Here is a 21,684-nt window from a genome sequence, read left to right on the forward strand (position 1 = left end):
TGGAGCTAGATTAGAAGATATACAAAGGACTGTTGTTGCTCTCAGTACATCCTAGTGTTGGTTCTTGGGCGTATCCAATATCTGTACAAACACTTCACAAAACAAGCATTTGGAATAAATGAACCCAATACAAATACTGTGCAGTAGAGCTCATCTTAAACACTCATATTTCACAGTTTGCGTGTTCACTAGGAGATCATATCAGTGTGGTCATGGATGACGAATTGGTGCAAGGAACTTTCATTCCAGGCGGAGGTCACTCTGGGACATGGGTGGGGAAGCAGAGAATAACCGTATAATGGCTTTGGTCTTCCCGCCAGGGGATTTAGCGTTTCTCCCACACTCTCCAGACACTCATCAGTACATAATGCATGAGACAGAGATAAAACATGGAGAAGTAAAAGATAAGTCATAATCAGACTTTTATTTTTATTTTGGGAGGCGGTACAAAATGGCTACTGCTCTCGACTCCTTGGTGCTGCAGGGATTGCCAAACAGCCTGAGCATTTACAGTCTACCATGTCTACCTACTGATCTCGTCATTGAGTAATACACTCACTCTGAAGGCTGTTTAAATAAGTTTAAGGGCCACCTTGATCGGTTGTGACGTCTGAAAACATTGACTCAAGAGGGGCTCTTAAGGAGAAAACGGTACTGTTGATAAAGAGGGAAGCGGTTTAGGGCAGACTTCCAGAGAACCTTCAACCTGTGCCAGACTGCTGGGGGCATACAAGTCATTTATTTTACTGGGGTTGGAGACCAACTTTTACGCTTTTGGATCGACTACCGTGAAGGGGAAAAAACACATTGGGTACAGTATGAGGGGTCTGGCGGCCACTGACTATGTGGTTGTGGTGTTGTAGCCTACAGCAATTCTGAAATGGTATTTAACCATTAGAAAATTGTCACAGAGGTGAGTGTAACGTATATGACAGTGTTAAATAAATAAAGGGTGTTAAAAAGTTATGACTACAAGCTCAACCTGCGGTCTTCCTGGCTAAACTGTATGTTTTTATAGACGGTGTGAGAGCCGCCTCATTTTACGTACATTACCTCTGACCAGACACTACGTTACTATAAGCACTGAGATGAAAATACATAGATTTTACTCTTACAGAACATGTCTCTGGGTTTTGGTCTGCTGTGTGGTTCTCCTCACACTATGTGGCTATGTATTAGGCTACTGCTCATATTGTATATTAGCAGTACCACTGACCCAGTAGAGATGAAGACCTTTCCCTCTCATCATGGCGCCATCCTCGTAATGTCTTCATAGCAGGGCCGTACGGTCTCTATTCCCCACTTCTACTCCCAGCACGCCAAGGCACCAACCAACCCTTATTGTTCTGTACGCTAGTAATGAGAGTTGCTAAATGGAAAATGAGCTCAGGCCTTGTTCCTAATGCTAACTAACAAGAGACTCTCTACTGGCTATTCCCCTATCGCTGTCGGGAACAGTGACAGACAGAACACGCAACACTGTGTCTGGCAGTTCTGGCAGGGTAGCAATCGGTAAGCATGGTTAATCTATCACTCGCCTGTCCCCAATGGCATTCAAGGCCCATTAGCTTGTGAGCACCCAATGAAACATACAGTTGTAAGTGATAAAACAACTTGCTGTGCTGCAGGACTGCTAGGCACTTGGATGTGTATAAATGTTAACGCTTTTGTTCGGGTTTCAACTGTAGGTTTGGAGAAAGGCATGAAATTGAATTTTGAAATAAGTCTTTACCCTGGGTGGTAATCTATAAATAATGTTCTCTCTCACCCACAAACCTTTCTATTTGGCTCTTAATCCTTTGTTTTTAGTGATTTTGTAATGTATAGCCTCTTATGCTGTTTCCTTCAATCTGTGACTTCTGTGTGAGTTCATGGTATCACTGCATGCATTCATACTTTATTTGTTTTGAACATTATATGAAAGAACAGCTACTATAAATAAGATCACACCCGTTTCAAAACATCTAAAGAGCACATATTAATATTGTAAGAGGTAAACAAACAAACAAACAAAAGTGAAAGCAGCAGTGTTGACTATGTACTCAAAGTAAGAGAGAAACAAGTAATTCAAGGACACTAAGCTGTCTCGCTCTGTGATTCACAGTAAACTGCAGGGATCCTGCAAGCCAAGTCTCTGCCAATACAGAGATGACTTTCACCTGTTTTTTTCTACTATGAGGCCTTACTGAGTGTCCAATACATAGTCTGGACAGAATTGTACCTCAGTACTCTTCCCAAGTGGTCCCAAGTGGTTCCTTTGGATACTTGGCATGTGTGAATAGGATTGGAATGCAACAGACCGTCTGGTACGCTGCATGCGTGCTTGTGTGTGTGCAGGGGGAGGGAGGGTATAAATTATTATAAGCTGGGAATTGCCAGGGACCTCACGATACGATACTATCACGATACTTAGGGGCCGATGCGATATGTATTGCGATTATCACAATTCTATATGTATTTCGATTCGATACTGTGATTTTATTGTGATTCGATGTTCCAAACATATTGCTCACTATATTTCTGCTGCAGAGGGACAAGAGAGAGCCATGAGAAAATTAGTTTTGATCAGTCATGGAAATAAAAGTGTCGAAACAAATTTGCTCCCTATTTAAAAAGAAGTTGGAGAACAAGCTATGAAGGAAAAATACTGGAGTTTTGGTGCAGGTACAGCCAACTAGCGCAAAAATAATATTGCGATATTGTCAAAACGATACAATACGATATAGATTTTTTCCCCCACATCACTACTAGAAGCATACTTTTTGTGTGGCATGGTGACAAAATTGGGGCCATGCTCATTATGAAAAGGTCAACTGAAAATAAGAGATTGATTCATGGGTAGACAGATGTGACCAGCAGGCACCTTTACAGAAGGTAATCATATAGGGCTATATTTGGCTGTTCAGGAGGAAGCAGTGATGGAGATGATACAACATGACACACCCTGGCCAACTGCAGCCGTGTGTGTGTAGATGACAAAATGTATCTTAGTTACATTTTACAACTTTAAAGTTTAGGTTAACACTTTATTTTAAGCATAACCCTGTCATAACAGCTGACATAACTCATCATAACCTGTCATAACATTGTCATAACACTGTTATGGCACTTATTTAGACACGTTGTGACATATTGTGATATTTTATTGCCTCGGTATGACACCTACATAAGTGTCAAAACCCACAAAATCTGGTTTGTCCATTCCGTTGAAGATAGTTTATTAAATACTATACAGTAACCCTATAATAGGCCAAGTTATAAAAAACCTTTATCCATTTTTTTTATGTCAAAAAATAAAAATTGGCTTCAACATGGAAATATTATCCTACACATTGAATTTCAAATTGCATTGCATGTCCAAGCCATGGACATTGTCTACCAAATAAGATTAGCCTACCTTTTAGCTGCTGATATGGCCTGTATGGGGACTTTGCCACATATAATAGTATTAATAATAATAATCATATTTATTAATATTCGGGGGTTGCTATATTTGTCCTATTTTGTGAATAATTGTAAACGTAAACAAACAAACAGGCAAATATCAGTAGCGGATTTAGCTCCACGGCCGACAGAGGAAAGTGGTCAACTATAAACAATAATCAGTCTTATATAACAACATGATGTTTCTAAACTGGCTTCCTACGGTCACTGGCATCTTTATGTTCATGGGAATCGCACATAATGAGTCCAAACTTTTCACAGAATCTGGAGAAAATATATGTAAAGAGTTTTGCTGCTCCCAAAGGTGATATATTTTTTTATAAAACATTGGTGATAGGATACTGATTACTTAGGCTACTGTGCACCTCCTCCGGAAAAATGTATGTCATAACCAACTGCCTTCCCACCCACCTTGAAGACGAGGCTAAACTTCTCTGCTGTTTTGATCCCTTATCTACCACATTGTGGCAGCGTGAAGCGCACCCGTGCACATGCGCAGATACTCCGTGTGACTGTGTGAGGGAAAAGTGTAGCGTCGCACTCATCTAAATATCTACGTGATGTTTGCTGCAACGTCATCTCGCTGAGTCTACCTTTAGCGTCAGCCTAAAATAGATCCCCAAACAACAACTAGTGTAGTCCAATAGCCATCTCTTAACATTCTGTATGAGCCTTACTTAAAACCTTTAGAAATAGTTGTATTGTATTCCAGCCAATTTGCCATGGACAGCTCCCTCTGGTCAATCGAGCTATTATAGATGGATTATTTTTGCCAGGACTCTCTCTGTGTCCTCTGCTGTGTTTGAGCGAGGGTGAACAATGGTGCGTGTAGAGGGAGAGATGGGGGAGAGAGATAAAGTATACAGTAAAGCACTTGTAGACATGGTGTCCATCCCGTCACAGAGAAAAGGGGTGGCTGTCCTAGCCCCTAAAGAGGGATACGTACCTCTCTTTGCACATACACACAACAAGGTGTTGTTGAGATGAGTTACACTCTCTGTACAAGGAGGTGATCACTCGTGAGTTTCTCGAGCAAATTCCAAGCTCACATTTAAAGAAACCTTTCCCTGTGCTAAGGGGTGTTTACATTGGAGGGAGTGTGTTTTTTCCCTCCTTCGAGTCCCTCTTCAATAGGCGACTGGCCACACTGCCTTTTAAGGATGGATCGTGATAGTGTATCGTTGGAATGAAAGCGTGTATAGAATCTCATGCTTTATTGTGAGAGGGGTATGACTGTACACTTTGAGATAATATCTTAACAAATGATTATCTTTAGTAATTGATAGTGCACAGAGAGCATTTCAGAAATGAGTTAGAACACGCATCAAGAGGTAGGCTATAATCTAGCTAGACCATACTATACTTTACTCTACACTCAACAGGGTTATTCGGTTGTCCCCGTAGGAGAACCCTTTTTGGTTCCAGGTAAAACCCTTTTTGGTTCCAGATAGAACATTTTTGGGTTCCATGTAGAACCCTCTGTGGAAAGGGTTCTACATGGAACCCAAAATGGTTCAACTTGGAACCAAAAGGCTCTACCTGGAACCATCAAGGGTTCTTCAAAGGATTTTCTTATAGGGACATAATATTGATTGATATAATTAATAGTTGTTTTTTCCTCCCCTCCATACGTAGATAGCAAGCTTAAAGGGATACTTCGGGATTTTGACAATGAGGACCTTTATCTTCCCCGAGTCAGATTAACTCGTGCTTACAATTTTTGTCTCTGTGTGCAGTTTGAAGGAAGTTGCTAACTAGCACTAGCGCAATTGCTAACTATCTTTAGCGCAATGACTGGAAGTATATGGGTATCTGCTAACATGCTACAGACCCATAGACCTATCAGATACCCATAGACCTATGGCTCGCAAAACTACCTCTAACTTCCTTCATTTTGGACACAGGGACATAAAAATGGTATCCACTCGTTCATCTGACTCTGTAGTAGTAGATAAATGATCATCCCTTTAAGGTCTGGTCTAGAAGACTGTGTGTGCTGTACTGTCAGAGTGAAGGTCCTAGCCTTGTGTTTGATAGATCCCTGACTGAGCCTGGCGCGGGAGGCTTTGTGGATTCCACCAGACTCTTTAGGGAGGCTGTCAGGAACTGTGAAAATCCCATGATCCTTTGGCAGCTGCTAGAAATGGGACAACATCCTTTTCGTTTTTTCATCTCATTGAGCTCTAGTCGACTCAAATGTTCCTGTTTATAAGTACTGATTCCAATGTAAGCATTCCAGAAGGAGACATTGTTGTAGTACTTTGAGTCTCTACTAAAGATGCCACAATAAAAAGTACTTTCCTTACTGCCTATCATAATAAAAGAGCACAAACAAAGTTAGCCAGACTTTATAGTGGACTGTTTCTTGGTATCAAGGACCTGCAAGGGTACAGGTAACTGCCAAAATAATGGGAACATTTAAGTAAATGAGGGATACAAAGTATATTGAAAGCAGGTACTTCCACACAGGTGTGGTTCCTGAGCTATTTAAGCAATTAGCATCCCATGTTTAGGGTCATGTATGAAATGTTGGCTCCTATGGCTAGAAGAAGAGATCTCAGTGACTTTGAAAGAGGGGTCTCAAAGGAGCATAGGGAGTTTAAAGGGTGTGTGTGTGTGTGTGTGTGTGTGTGTGTGTGTGTGTGTGTGTGTGTGTGTGTGTGTGTGTGTGTGTGTGTGTGTGTGTGTGTGTGTGTGTGTGTGTGTGTGTGTGTGTGTGTGTGTGTGTGTGTGTGTGTGTGTGTGTGTGTGTGTGTGTGTCTCAGTCACCAGATCTCAACCCAACTGAACACTTATGGGAGATTCCGGAGTGGCGCCTGAGACAGCGTTTTCCACCATCATGAACATAACACCCAATTATGGAATTTCTCCAGTTACAGACATTTGTAGAATCTATGCCAAGGTGCATTGAAGCTGTTCTGTCTTCTCGTTGTGGCTCAACGCCCTATTAAAACACTTTATGTTGGTGTTTCCTATAACACCTGCCCTGATGCTAAACTGGAACTGTAGACTTCTGGATTCTCCTAAAATAAACCTATTCTGCTTGGGTTTATCACAAGAAACAGCACAGATAAAGTCATCCTATCGTATTTTGGGAAAAAGTGTGTTTAGCCTTACGAACTCAAATACCTTTGTATACAGTATGTTTTGAATATATTGTTAATCAGCAAATTTAACAGCTAATCTCAGTGAATGTGTTGACTGTTCCAAGAACGAATATGTTCTATGCACAAATCACAACTTCAGTATACTAGACAGTATTGTATATAAAGATAAATACTGTCTATTCAGTCATTGAAGTCAAAGCATTGCCTCATAAGGATTGAAACATCCAATTTATAAGAAATGTGGGTCATTCCATGGTATTGTGTTTGTTAGACAGGATCAGACTTATTGTTCAATAAAACAGGTTCGATGACTCCACAGCAGACAGACACAGTGACCACAATCTGCTCACAAGATCTCGTTTCACCCTCGAATATATCCCACTGACTGAATTTACTATTCATTTTGGCAGGACAAAACAATTACGTTTGTCTTGTAATTCTACATGCTCCAGTTTGGGTGTGTATCAGTCTGGCCATAGGTTCTGTGTAAAGCCAAGCTCCCATGATCACTGCCTTGCTGGTAAATATCTATTACGTGCTCCAGAATTCATTGGTAGTTCATTCATTGGGACTGAAGGGATTTTATAAGCATAATACAGTGCACATTTTCCCAGATCACCATCAGTGCTTATTCACACTGGCAGGATTCACTCTGCCCACACTGCCCACTCAGCTTTGCATTATCACGGCTCACACTGTCTAGACCATCCAGTATTTGGTATTGTATGTGCATATGTGGGCATGGTATAGTCATGGTTGAAATTCAAGGCAATTTCAATCAAGGTTTATTAAATAAACTGCTATGTACTTTAGTGTAATTGTATGTCGTGTCCGGTTCATGGTTTAAAATGTTGCCATAATTTCTCTCTGCAGCACACTGTAACAGTGTTTCCCCTATCTTCATTTAGCAAAAAATATGATTAATTTTTATTATATATATGCATTTCTGCCGAGATGCGCTTTTAAATGGATAGTCGATTGTCCATTTCGGCCATCAAAATGGATTCCTGGCTTTTGACATATGGGATTGATGTGTCTCACCATGCAGTGACAAATGCTTCAAAATGTCAAAGAACAGGTCGTGTAAGGATGGGGAAAACGAGTATTGATCACCTATGTCTCCAAAAATACCTGGAGAAAGTTTTTATAAAGCAGCTCCATAGCCGAAGCTAGGCCTATGTATTTAAAGGGGCAATCTCCAATTGGTACATCAATTTTGGGCTTTTAAATAAACCCATTGATTATTGAAGGTTATAAACTGGGTGGTTTGAGCCCTGATTGCTGATTGGTTGACAGCCATGGTATATCAGACCGTATACCACGGATATGACAAAACATTTATTTGAACTGCTCTAATTACGTTGGTAACCAGTTTATAATAGCAATAAGGCACCTCGGGGGTTTCTGGTATATGGCCAATATACTACGGCTAAGGGCTGTGTCCAGGCACTCAGCGTTAAGTCGTGCATAAGAACAGCCCTTAGCTGTAGTATATTGGCCATATACCACACCTCCTCGGGCCTTATTGCTTAAATATAACTTACAAATGCCTCATGAGCTTAGTTCAACTGTTGTTCTACAACAGAACCCCAAAACATAAGCTTGTTTTGCTCCACACTGTATTCCGTCAAAAAATTGTAAAACTATCATTTTGATCTCATGGATGGTCAGATCTTGTATCCATAGCTCTGTCTATGAATTGGACAGTGGTTACATTTCTCCAGTCCTATCCCTCAGCTATTCACCAAAAACAGTGGTGGGGTGTCCAGAACTGCATATTGCCCCTTTAATGAGTCTTTAAGGAGTATGAATAGCCATCCTGCTTGAGCACTTCACCAAAGCTGAGCAGAATTCTAATTGACCATGACAGAAAACAAGGTAATCGTTTGCCTCTAGTGCTTGTCTGCCAAATGCTTGATGAAGTACATTTCAGTGGAAAATACTGTATTCTCCTCTTCCCAGCCATTTAGTTGAGTAAAGATTTGTTGTGTGACAGAAAGACAACAGTGTTTCTCATCACTGTTATTGACTGTCCCTGTGTCGAATCGCACTTTATTCAAATTATGGAATTTGAGGTCCTGTATCTCTGACCCCATGGGGTAATTCTTTGGTGTAGTGGTTGTCACGTGTCAGGTTAAAGTAGGAGTAACCTGGTATTCTGGCATTTTGGCTTATTCCCTCTGGACTTAGATCAACCACATCCTGTGGGTCTGGTATAGTAGCCCCAGGGAGTCATAATCCTCTCTCTCTCTCTCTCTTTAATGAGAAGTTGAAGATGAACTTGTCCTTATGTTCAATCAGTAATCCTTACAGAGACGCATTTCCTCTCTCAGGTATTTTGCCAATTTAAAGATGTTTAGCCCTCATTAGTGACACCTTTACATTCAGTGGAATTTAATTCGTAAAGAATTATTTGCGTTGTGAAGACTTTCTTTGTTTTTTATCATAAAGCGGAGGAAGTTGGTGTGTGTGTGTGTGAATGAGAGAGTGTGTGTGATGTGAGTGTGTGGGTGTAAGAGTGAGTGGGCAGGTATGGGTTCTTTTAAAACCTGTTTCAATGTAGGCCCACTGGGCACAAACATCTATTGGAATTTCTATTGGAATATCAGTGGAATTTACAGATGTTTAGCCATCATTAGTGACACCTTTACATTCAGTGGAATTTAAAGATGTTTAGCCATCATTAGTGACACCTTTACATTCAGTAGAATTTAAAGATGTTTAGCCCTCATTAGTGACACCTTTAAATTCAGTGGAATTTAAAGATGTTTAGCCCTCATTAGTGACACCTTTACATTCAGTGGAATTTAAAGATGTTTAGCCCTCATTAGTGACACCTTTACATTCAGTGGAATTTAAAGATGTTTAGCCCTCATTAGTGACACCTTTACATTCAGTGGAATTTAAAGATGTTTAGCCATCATTAGTGACACCTTTACATTCAGTGGAATTTAAAGATGTTTAGCCCTCATTAGTGACACCTTTACATTCAGTGGACTTTAAAGATATTTAGCCATCATTAGTGACACCTTTACATTCAGTGGAATTTAAAGATGTTTAGCCATCATTAGTGACACCTTTACATTCAGTAGAATTTAAAGATGTTTAGCCCTCATTAGTGACACCTTTACATTCAGTGGAATTTAAAGATGTTTAGTCCTCATTAGTGACACCTTTACATTCAGTGGAATTTAAAGATGTTTAGCCATCATTAGTGTCACCTTTACATTCAGTGGAATTTAAAGATGTTTAGCCCTCATTAGTGACACCTTTACATTCAGTGGAATTTAAAGATGTTTAGCCATCATTAGTGACACCTTTACATTCAGTTGAATTTAAAGATGTTTATCCCTCATTGGTGACACCTTTACATTCAGTGGAATTTAAAGATGTTTAGCCATCATTAGTGACACCTTTACATTCAGTGGAATTTAAAGATGTTTAGCCATCATTAGTGACACCTTTACATTCAGTGGAATTTAAAGATGTTTAGCCCTCATTAGTGACACCTTTACATTCAGTGGAATTTAAAGATGTTTAGCCATCATTAGTGACACCTTTACATTCAGTGGAATTTAAAGATGTTTAGCCATCATTAGTGACACCTTTACATTCAGTGGAATTTAAAGATGTTTAGCCCTCATTAGTGACACCTTTACATTCAGTGGAATTTAAAGATGTTTAGTCCTCATTAGTGACACCTTTACATTCAGTGGAATTTAAAGATGTTTAGCCATCATTAGTGTCACCTTTACATTCAGTGGAATTTAAAGATGTTTAGCCCTCATTAGTGACACCTTTACATTCAGTGGAATTTAAAGATGTTTAGCCATCATTAGTGACACCTTTACATTCAGTTGAATTTAAAGATGTTTAGCCCTCATTGGTGACACCTTTACATTCAGTGGAATTTAAAGATGTTTAGCCATCATTAGTGACACCTTTACATTCAGTGGAATTTAAAGATGTTTAGCCCTCATTAGTGACACCTTTACATTCAGTGGAATTTAAAGATGTTTAGCCCTCATTAGTGACACCTTTACATTCAGTGGAATTAAAGATGTTTAGCCATCATTAGTGACACCTTTACATTCAGTGGAATTTAAAGATGTTTAGCCCTCATTAGTGACACCTTTACATTCAGTGGAATTTAAAGATGTTTAGCCCTCATTAGTGACACCTTTACATTCAGTGGAATTTAAAGATGTTTAGCCATCATTAGTGACACCTTTACATTCAGTGGAATTTAAAGATGTTTAGCCATCATTAGTGACACCTTTACATTCAGTGGAATTTAAAGATGTTTAGCCATCATTGGTGACACCTTTACATTCAGTGGAATTTAAAGATGTTTAGCCATCATTGGTGACACCTTTACATTCAGTGGAATTTAAAGATGTTTAGCCATCATTAGTGACACCTTTACATTCAGTGGAATTTAAAGATGTTTAGCCCTCATTAGTGACACCTTTAAATTCAGTGGAATTTAAAGATGTTTAGCCAGCATTAGTGACACCTTTAAATTCAGTGGAATTTAAAGATGTTTAGCCATCATTAGTGACACCTTTACATTCAGTGGAATTTAAAGATGTTTAGCCCTCATTAGTGACACCTTTACATTCAGTGGAATTTAATTCGTAAAGAATTATTTGCGTTGTGAAGACTTTCTTTGTTTTTTATCATAAAGCGGAGGAAGTTGGTGTGTGTGTGTGTGAATGAGAGAGTGTGTGTGATGTGAGTGTGTGGGTGTAAGAGTGAGTGGGCAGGTATGGGTTCTTTTAAAACCTGTTTCAATGTAGGCCCACTGGGCACAAACATCTATTCTACGTTGGTTCAAACAATGTTGATTCAACCAGTGTGAGCCCAGTGGGTGCCTACATTTGTGTTTGTGTGTGTTTCTGAGCGTGTCACTCTTCTTTCCCTTGCCACAGATGGCTGAGTGCAGCTTGGGGCACATGGGGTAAGGCAGCAGTGCATTGTGGGACGGTGGGGGTACTGTCAAGGCACAGGTGTGAGGCATCAAAGGAGGTGCTCTAGGGGGATGTGGCTGAGGGTGCCAGGTGTGCCCACTGGTGCCAGGTCAACTCTGGTGTTCCTCACCTAGTCTGGCCCAGGGTAGCAGCTGAGGCCAACATACAAAGCCTTCAACAGAGACATAGATAAAGTTATATACAGAATTCAACAAACTCAAACTGAGATTTAGAAATGTAATGGGTACCATTTTAGTATGGCATGAAAATAGTTAATATTTAAACATGTGAACTATTTCCATCACTCTCCCAGAAAATATAATTGGACAATTTCTTAATGAAATTGCATTCATCAGGTTGTCTGCCTGCCAAAGGAAGAACTCTCCTCAATGGTTTCATATCCAGTGGGCCATCACAGCAGCAGAATCCAATAACTAATTAGCAAACATCCTGGGGAAAATAAACCGCTCTCTGAGCTTTCAGACAGCGTGACGGGGAGATTCAGAGCCAAAGAACTGGGAGTGGGAATGCTCCATCCATCCGTTTTCCCCTCTTCAAGCCCGTACTTGGTTTGCCCAAGAGATCCAGATGTAGACATTGTTGTGTGAGTGTGAGCACATAATGTGATGGAGTGCAGAGTGCTCTAGCTAGCTTATAACTTCATTCTCACTTTGGATTCAGTCCTTGGCATTGTGTTCTGTGACGTTGTTAGCCTCTTCTCTGCTCTCCTCTCTCCCCTCTAGCCCCCTTGTCTCAGCTCACTTTCTTTCCAAAAATTACAGCAGGCAAAACGTTTGTTGTAGTCAACTTCAGTTTGGAGGCTGGAGGCTTTCTTTGACTCTAAATACAGTAAGATGGCGCCGGAGACAATGGCTGCCGTTTCATGGGCTCTTAACCTACCATGCTATTTTGTTAGTTTTTTTGCATTTTTTGTAACATATTTTGTAAATAATGTTGCTGCTACCGTCTCTAATGACCGAAAAGAGCTTCTAGAAATCAGAACAGTGATTACTTACCTTGAACTGGACGAAGAATTTCTCTTTAATGAGTCGGACGAGAGGGATTTACTCCAGACACCCGAACATGCCCTCATCTCTATCGTTCGCAGGAGAAAGAGACGGAAAATATATCGTGGAAAGAGATCGGGGTGCCTTGTGAGGATCCGTTGAGTGGTTAATCTGCCCTTGCCAAACTACTGGCCAACGTACAATCGCTGGAAAATGAATTGGACGAGCTAAAAGCATGTATATCCTACCAACGGGACATTAAAAACTGTAATATTTCATAGAGTTGTGGCTGAACGACGACATGAATAACATACAGCTGGTGGGTTACACACTGAATCGACAGGATAGAACAGCAGCCTCTGGTAAAACAAGGGGTGGCGATCTATGTATATTTGTAAACAACAGCTGGTGCACGATATCTAAGGAAGTCTCAAGGTTTTGCTCGCCTGAGGTAGAGTATCTCATGATAAGCTATAGACCACACTATCTACCGAGAGAGTTTTCATCTGTATATTTCGTAGCTGCGTACATACCACCACAGACCGATGCTGGCACTAAGACTACATTAATTAGCTGTATATGGCCATAAGCAAACAGGAAAACGTTCATCCAGGCGGTGCTCCTAGTGGCCGGGAACTTTAATGCAGGGAAACTTAAATCCGTTTTACATCATCTCTATCAGCATGTTAAATGGGAAAAAAGGTGGAAAAAAACTCTAGACCACCTTCAATCCACACACAGAGCTCTCCCTCGCCCTCCATTTGGCAAATCTGACCATAAGTCTATCCTCCTGATTCCTGCTTACAAGCAAAAATTAAAGCATGAAGCACCAGTGACTCGGTCAATAAAAAAGTGGTCAGATGAAGCAGATGCTAAACTGCAGGACTATTTTGCTAGCACAGACTGGAATATGTTCCGGGATTCTTCCGATGGCATTGAGAAGAAAACCACATCAGTCACTGGCTTTATCAATAAGTGCATCGATGAAGTTGTCCCCACAGTGACTGTACGTACATACCCCAACCAGAAGCCATGGATTACAGGCAACATCCTCATGGAGCTAAAGGGTAGAGCTGCCACTTTCAGGGAGCGGGACTCAAACCCGAAAGCTTAGAAAAAATCCCGCTATGCCCTCCGACGAACCATCAAACATGCAAAGCGTCAATACAGGACTAAGATTGAATCATACTACACCAGCTCTGACGCTCGTCAGATGTGGCAGGGCTTGCAAACTATTAAAGACTACAAAGGGAAGCACAGCCGAGAGCTGCCCAGTGACACGAGCCTACCAGACGAACTCATTTACTTCTATGCTCGCTTCGAGGCAAATAACACTGAAACCTGCATGAGAGCACCAGCTTTTCCGGAAGACTGTGTGATCATGCTCTCCGCAGCCGATGTGAGTAAGACCTTTAAACAGGTCAACATTCACAAGGCCACAGGGCCAGATGGATTACCAGGACGTGCACTCTGAGCATGCGCTGACCAACTGGCAAGTGTCTTCACTGACATCTTCAACCTCTCCCTGTCTGAGTCTGTAATACCAACATGTTTCAAGCATACCACCATAGACCCTGTGCCCAAGAACACTAAGGTAACCTGCCTAAATTACTACTGACCCGTAGCACTCACATCTGTAGACATGAAGTGCTTTGAAAGGCTGGTCATGGCTCACATCAACACCATTATCCCAGAAACCCAAGACCCACTCCAATTTGCATACCACCCCAACAGATCCACAGATGATGCATACTCTATTGCACATCACACTGCCCTTTCACACCTGGACAAATGCCACACCTATGTGAGAACGCTATTCATTGACGTTTAACACCATAGTGCCCTCAAAGCTCATCAATAAGCTAAGGACCCTGGGACTCAACATTTCCCTCTGCATCTGGATCCTGGACTTCCTGACGGGCCGCCCTCAGGTGGTTATGGTAGGTAACAACACATCCGCAACGCTGATCCTTAACACGGAGGCCCCTTGGTGGTGTGTGCTCAGTCCCCTACTGTACTCCCTGTTCACTCATGACTGCACAGCCAGGCACGACTCCAACACCATCATTAAGTTTGCCGATGACACAGCAGTGGTAGGCCTGATCACCAACAACGACGAGACAGCCTATAGGGAGGAGGTCAGAGACCTGGCCGTGTGGTGCCAGGACAACAACCTCTTCCTCAACGTGATCAAGACTAAGGATATGATTGTGGACTACAGGAAAAGGAGGACCAATCATGCCTCCATTCTCATTGACGAGGCTGTAGTGGAGCAGGTTGAGACCCTCAAGTTCCTTGGTGTCCACATCACCAACAAACTAACATGGTCCAAGCACACCAAGACAGTTGTGAAGAGGTCACGACTAAACCTATTCCCCCTCAGGAGAGTGAAAAGATTTGTTTCAAGATTTTGTCCTCAGATCCTCAAAAGGTTCTATAGCTGCACCATCGAGAACATCCTGACTGGTTGCATCACTGCCTGGTATGACAACTGCTCGGCCTCCGACCATAAGGCACTACAGCGGGTAGTGCGAACGACCCAGTACGTCACTGGGGCCAAGCTTCCTGCTATCCAGGACCTCTATACCAGGCGGTGTCAGAGGAAGGCCCTAAAAATTGTCAAAGACTCCAGCCACCCTAGTCATAGACTGTTCTCTCTGCTACCGCACGGCAAGTGGTACCGGAGCGCCAAGTCTAAGTCCAAGAGGCTTCTAAACAGCTTCTACCCCCAATCCATAAGACTACTGAACATCTAATCAAATGGCTACCCAGACTACTTGCATTGCCCCCCCCCCCCTCTTTTACCCTGCTGCTACTCTCTGTTATTATCTATGCATAAGTCACTTTAATAACTCTTCCTACATGTATATATTACCTCAATTACCTCGACTAAATGGTGCCCCAGCACATTGACTCTGTACAGGTACCCCCTGTATATAGCCTTGCTATTGTTATTTTCCTGCTGCTCTTTAATTATTTGTTACTTTATTTCTTATTTTTTTAGGTATTTTTCTTAAAACTGCATTGTTTGTTAAGGGCTTGTAAGTAAGCATTTCACTGTAATGTCTACACCTGTTGTGTTCGCTGCATGTGACAAATAAAATTTGAGTTGAATTTAAAAAAAAATAATCATTATCCCTGTAAAGGTCAAATTAGAATCATCTTTTCATATCTCTTGAAATAGAGTTTCAATATTTCCCTCTATAATTATGTAGTGTTTATCTGTATTATGCGTTCGCGTTGGTGAGTGTGTGTGTGTGCACATGTTTGTGTTATTCTGTATGGGCAGGGGAGGTATCTCTTCTAACACTCACTGGTCATGGCTGTCCTTGGGCGAGAGAGCCTGTAATGTTCTGTTCTCTATCCTATCAGTGAGATTAACAGACAGGCCATGAATGGTGGTCGGAAAGGACTGTGATGTACTGTATTTTCCTGAGACACAGGAGCTGAATTGAAATAAAGGCTACCACCTGTATGCTAAGTCACACCAGCAGGCTGACAGGAGATGTGTCCAAGCCTTGGTGTTGTTTACAGCGTTACTGTAATTCTGTTTTTAAAGATGCTCCTTGCAATCAGATTGAGGCTGTGGATGTATCACACGATGGCATGTCGTGCTGCGCAATTTGGCAATCTGGCAATTTGCAAGATCAGAGGACTATGTTTTTGTAATGGACACTCCTACAAAACCTTCACGGTGACTTTAATCTTCAAAAGCTAAATTGCTTGTGTAGCGTTGACTGGGTAAAAAATTGCAAAGGTTAAACACAAAACGTATGACTAGAAATTGTTTACAAACAATATCGTTTGACTAGAAAAGTGAGTAATCTCTTTAACAGCCAGTCCACCTACAGTAAATGTGAAAAACTGTTCTGTTAGCCTCACCTGCTGTATATTGTACTGTTCTCAGTATATTGTAGTAATCTATCTCTCTCTGTGTTCTCCCCAGAATATGCCAGGACTTCATGATGAGCTCCAACAGCACAGACCCTGGCCTCTACCTGACCATCAGCTCCCCAGGAATGGGCATCATCTACCCAGACACCAACACTCTCCACAGGGACCCCTGGTCAGAGCTAACCAGCCCGGATTACAAGGACTCCTTCCTCAGTGGCCTCTTCAACCTCACAGGCTCGCTCAATGAGACGGTGACCTCTCTGACCTACGACCCTCTGGGGGGTCACACAGTGTGGCAGGTGGTCCTGATTGTCTTCCTCACTGGCCTCCTGTCCCTGGTCACCATCATTGGCAACATCCTGGTGGTGGTATCCTTCAAGGTCAACCGCCAGCTCAAGACTGTCAACAACTACTTCCTGCTCAGCTTGGCCGTGGCTGACCTCATCATCGGGGTCATCTCCATGAACCTTTACACCACCTACATCATCATGGGCCAGTGGGCCCTGGGCAACTGGGCCTGTGACCTGTGGCTGGCTATTGACTATGTGGCCAGTAATGCATCCGTCATGAACCTGCTGGTCATCAGCTTTGACCGTTACTTCTCCATCACCCGGCCCCTCACCTACCGTGCCAAGCGGACCACACGGCGGGCTGTCCTGATGATTGGCCTGGCCTGGTTTGTGTCCCTGGTCCTTTGGGCCCCAGCCATCCTGTTCTGGCAGTACTTTGTGGGGAAGCGCACAGTGCCCCCTGATAAGTGCTACATCCAATTCCTCTCAGAGCCCATCATTACATTCTGCACGGCCATGGCTGCCTTCTACCTGCCTGTCACTATTATGAGTGTGCTCTACTGGCGTATCTATAGGGAGACACAGAACCGCGCGCAGGAGCTGGCTGGCCTGCAGGGCTCAGGGAGCCGAGGCAGGGGAGGGGAGAGGGCTCACTTCGTCCACCACCAGGCTGGTAGTGCCAGGAGCTGCAGCAGCTACGAGCTGACCCAGTCCTCCCAGAGAAAGAGCCCCGGCCGGGCGCTGGCCGCACGCTTCCACTGCTGGCCCATGATGCGCTCCTGGAGGCCTGGCAGCACCCGGCCCGGGGAAGGGGACGCTGACCACAGCAGCAGCGACAGCTGGAACAACAACAATGCCAGGCTGTCAGTGGACCACTCAGGCTCGTCTGAGGACGAGGAGGGAAACAGTAGAGGAATGATGCCTCAGGACCACGCCATCTTCTCCATAGTCCTCAACCTGCCGGGGATGAAGGCAGCCGTCAACTCCCACCTCACCTCCTGCGAGGACCTGGACCTAGCCTCAGAAGAGGACCCCCTGAAGGGGGAGGAGGACAGCCGGGACGGCCTCTCTACCACCACCACTACTACCACCCCTGATGGGGCCAACACAGACAACAGCAGCTACCACCAACGCTTCCCCTCCCGGATATCCAAAGTCCAGTCCATGCCTGCCCTCCAGGCCACCAGAGAGGGGCCGCTCTCTGGCTCCTCTGCCACCAGCACCAAATCACCCTCGGTGCCCATCTCCTTCAAAGACGCAGCTCTAGCCAAGAGATTCGCCTCCAGGGCACGGACGCAGATCACCAAGCGCAAGCGCATGTCTCTGGTGAAGGAGAAGAAGGCGGCACAGACCCTCAGCGCCATCCTGTTTGCCTTCATCATCACATGGACACCCTACAACATCATGGTGCTAGTCAACACCTTCTGTAATGGCTGCATCCCCGAGGCTCTGTGGGCGCTGGGCTACTGGCTGTGCTACGTCAACAGCACCGTCAACCCCATGTGCTACGCTCTGTGCAACAAGACCTTCCGCACCACCTTCAAGATGATACTGCTCTGTCGCTGGGACCAGCGCAAGCGGCGGAGGAAGCAGCAGTTCCAGGAACGGCAGTCCGTAGTGTTCCACAGGAGAATTCCTAAAGACTCAACGTAGCGGGATATAGACCCAGTGGGAATCTGGTGATGATGATGATGATGATGATGATGTTAATGATGATGAGTCTGGGATCTGACAGGACAGTGGATGGATGAGGCCTCCTAAAGGTTCTGTCTGTGGTTTTTAACTGCACAGAGATTCCCAGGGAGGCGGCCATGTTGGCTGTGGTGTCTGATGTTCTCTGTGGAGCCACGACCTCCACAGTGACATATTCCTCTGTTTCTTCAAGAGAGCTCCCGTGGTGAAAGCTTCCTCTAGATTGTTCCAGTTCTCAGCATTTCAGAGAAGTGCAGCTGAAAGGACTGACAGTGCAATCAAATAGAACAAGGGCTTAAAATGCAATGAGGGGACAATTCAAAGTACAATTGATACCTAGGGAGATAATATGATATAATATGTGTTATGGATTTGGGGTTTTCCATTTCTTACCATTTCCTTCTCAGTGGTAGAGCTGTATCGTACAGAGCAGTTGGGGTTTTCTAAGTAAACTGTACATCTGCTATATCGCATTGAAAGCCAAGGCCAAAATATTGTGCGTCAATAGACTGCATCATATTGATTTTGAGCTACCTTTTGGCTAACTGAGCTACATTCTTTTGTTATTTTTTACTCTGACTTCTGTACATTGCCTTCAACTTGGTTATAGCTTTCTTGTGTCTTATAAAATGAGAGAATTTAAAACAAAACGGTGTCCAATTTGTGACAACCGGTGTTTCAAAGTTGATGGTTATTTTTGTGTAATAAATTGGTCTATAGATTTTCGTCTATAGATTGTGAGCCAGTCTGAAAATATTTCTGAGTACCTCAGTGAGCTGGTATTGTGTTCAATGTGTGTTGTGGTTTACATGCTGGAGACAGTAAGTGCATCAATTCATTCAATTGTTGTTAATGTACCAGAGGTTTTTGAATAATGGTAATATGATATTTCTAACTTGATACCTAATGATTAATTGTACGCTAAAGAGATCGGTCATTATGAATTGTAAGGTTTTGATTATTGGATAATATTTGAAAAGGTTTCTCCATTTCTTCTCACTGGCTGTCCAAATGTAATTCCCTAAGTAAAAGATTGGTCTGTGGTCTCTAGATGAAGTCTCTAGCTCCTAGAGGATTTGGCAGTGCCACAGCAGCATCTGCTGGATGAATAGAATTCTACACTCTAGTAACTTCCAGCTTACTTCCATCAGGGAAATGCTGTTGTGGGTCCATAAGACAGTGGGAGATTCAGTTTTGGATCAAAGTCTGTCCTCCACTCCTCCGTCCTCCTCTCCTCGGTGACACGGAAACCGAAAAGAGTTTCAATTCAGAGGATGCTCAGCTGCATCCTTACACGGAAGAGTTTTGAAATCTGCCACACCCCCTTTGAAACAGCAGTTGTTTTCTCAGAGGAGAAAAGCATGCACACATTTAAAAAAGGATGTGTTACTTATCCTTTTATCTATAAAATGTCTAGTTCAACTCGCTACATGTTTAACACTTTACACTGGTATTTTGGGATTCCACCGCTGTAAACATAATTTGCATGATGATGCGTTAGAGAGAGGATAGTCTCATTTCATATAAGCGTCATGTTTCCACATTCTCTTCTTGCCTCCTCGCCTCAATTCTCTATGAGCTTTTTCTAAAGGAAGTGAGGAGAGGACGGAAGAGAGGAATCTAGGAAATCCAACGGAGATTCTCCCATAGAATCCCATAGCTGAGAATAGCTATGAAACTTAAAAGAAAATGTTTAGACTAGCTTAGCCCTGCTACATATAGCATATGGATGGTCAGACTAGCTTAGGCCTGTTACAAATGGCATATGGATGGTCAGACTAGCTTAGCCCTGCTACATATGGCATATGGATGGTTAGACTAGCTTAGCCCTGCTACATATAGCATATGGATGGTCAGACTAGCTTAGGCCTGCTACAAATGGCATATGGATGGTTAGACTAGCTTAGCCCTGCTACATATGGCATATGGAGCTGAAAAGTGGTGCTCTTTTCATCTTACGTCACAAAGCCAGTGATTTCCAAAATTGAACATTTCCCTCAATTGTACAACAAGTTATTTGACCGTGCAAACAGTGTGATTTAAGGTGATTTGTCTACATGTTTTTAATAATACCCAGTGCTAAAACAATGGAATAGCTCCATTTTAAAATGTGTTGTCAAAATATGTGATGCACCATGCTTCAGGCCTGAACCGGATGAATACCGTTCTAAAAAGAAAATATGAACAACCCGGCTTTTTTTGTGTATGGATTTTGCTGTTTAAGTGTACGTATTACACTTAGGTTTGTAAATGGTTAGTAAAAGCAAATAACATACATGTACCACAGGCATGTTGATTGATGACTATGTGATATTGAGAAGAATGGCAGAATGCTACCGTGTGGGGTAACACTTTATAATAATGTTCAGACAGGAACATTATTATAAAATGTTACCCAGTGGGGTATGTAAGCCAGATAAAGATGAAAAATGAGAGAAATGGTTCAGTGTCTGAACTGCCAACGGATTTCTCTTCTACTTTCAATGCCATGTGATACAGTGTTACTATACTCCTGATAAAGTGAGGTGTTTGTTTGGGATGTGAACTACAGTACCTGAAGTAAGATCAAATTAATAGCAAACTATAACTTTTATTGTTTTTTGTTACATTTCAAGTATGCTAATCGTACCCATGTTTTAAGTGAATAAACAAAACATATTTTTATTGACAGATATGGTCTGTATCATATTTACAGCTCAAAAACATTTTAATTTAAATGTTTATGAAGTCATTGTATTCCTCCAGTGTCTAAGTGATATTTGCAATCACACAATGATGAAGAAGACGCCGATGCAGTGCAGTACCGTAGGCCTACTGTACAATTTACAGAATAAGGACCACTTTGAACAGATGATGATGGATTTTTTTCGGGAACAAGGATCTCTAATGTCTTAGCAGATTAGTAGGAGCATACCAGTTAATACACTGTAGATTGTCATCAATAGTATCTCCAGTAACAATATGCATCAGCACAAGTTAGTGGGAGAAGCAGCTACCTAACATATTCACTTTCAGACAAGAACACTTTCCACGTTGTCAAAATGTAACTCTTTCCGTAGGCCTAACACTCAACAAACACTTAGATGTAGTTTAATAAGTATGCATAATATGTTTTGCTTCTGAACATCCTTGCATTGCATTTTGTTGTGTTGAAATTCTTCATTGGTCTTCATGGGAACCATGCATGCTCCTCCGTAGCGCAAATCTTTCGTGAACGCTTCCGCCGCAGAGCACTCAACCACCATAATCGTCTACAGGAGGCTGAGGAGACCGTTGAGGC

The 21,684-nt window shown here is 42.5% G+C and overlaps 1 protein-coding gene across 2 annotated transcripts in view; it reads left to right on the forward strand.

Annotated features, from left to right (window-relative positions):
• The window catches only part of LOC129836414 (muscarinic acetylcholine receptor M3-like), a 126,863-nt gene extending 105,789 nt beyond the window's left edge, over positions 1 to 21,074 (forward strand). For both annotated transcript variants that reach the window (XM_055902535.1, XM_055902534.1), the window contains one exon: positions 16,475 to 21,074. In XM_055902535.1, the coding sequence (XP_055758510.1) occupies positions 16,491 to 18,365 (1,875 nt within the window). In that variant the 5' untranslated portion in view covers positions 16,475 to 16,490 and the 3' untranslated portion in view covers positions 18,366 to 21,074. The remainder of the gene's footprint in view (positions 1 to 16,474) is intronic.
• Positions 21,075 to 21,684: the final 610 nt, after the last annotated feature.

This window comes from Salvelinus fontinalis, chromosome 37, assembly GCF_029448725.1.
Source record: "Salvelinus fontinalis isolate EN_2023a chromosome 37, ASM2944872v1, whole genome shotgun sequence".
NCBI lineage: Eukaryota > Metazoa > Chordata > Actinopteri > Salmoniformes > Salmonidae > Salvelinus > Salvelinus fontinalis.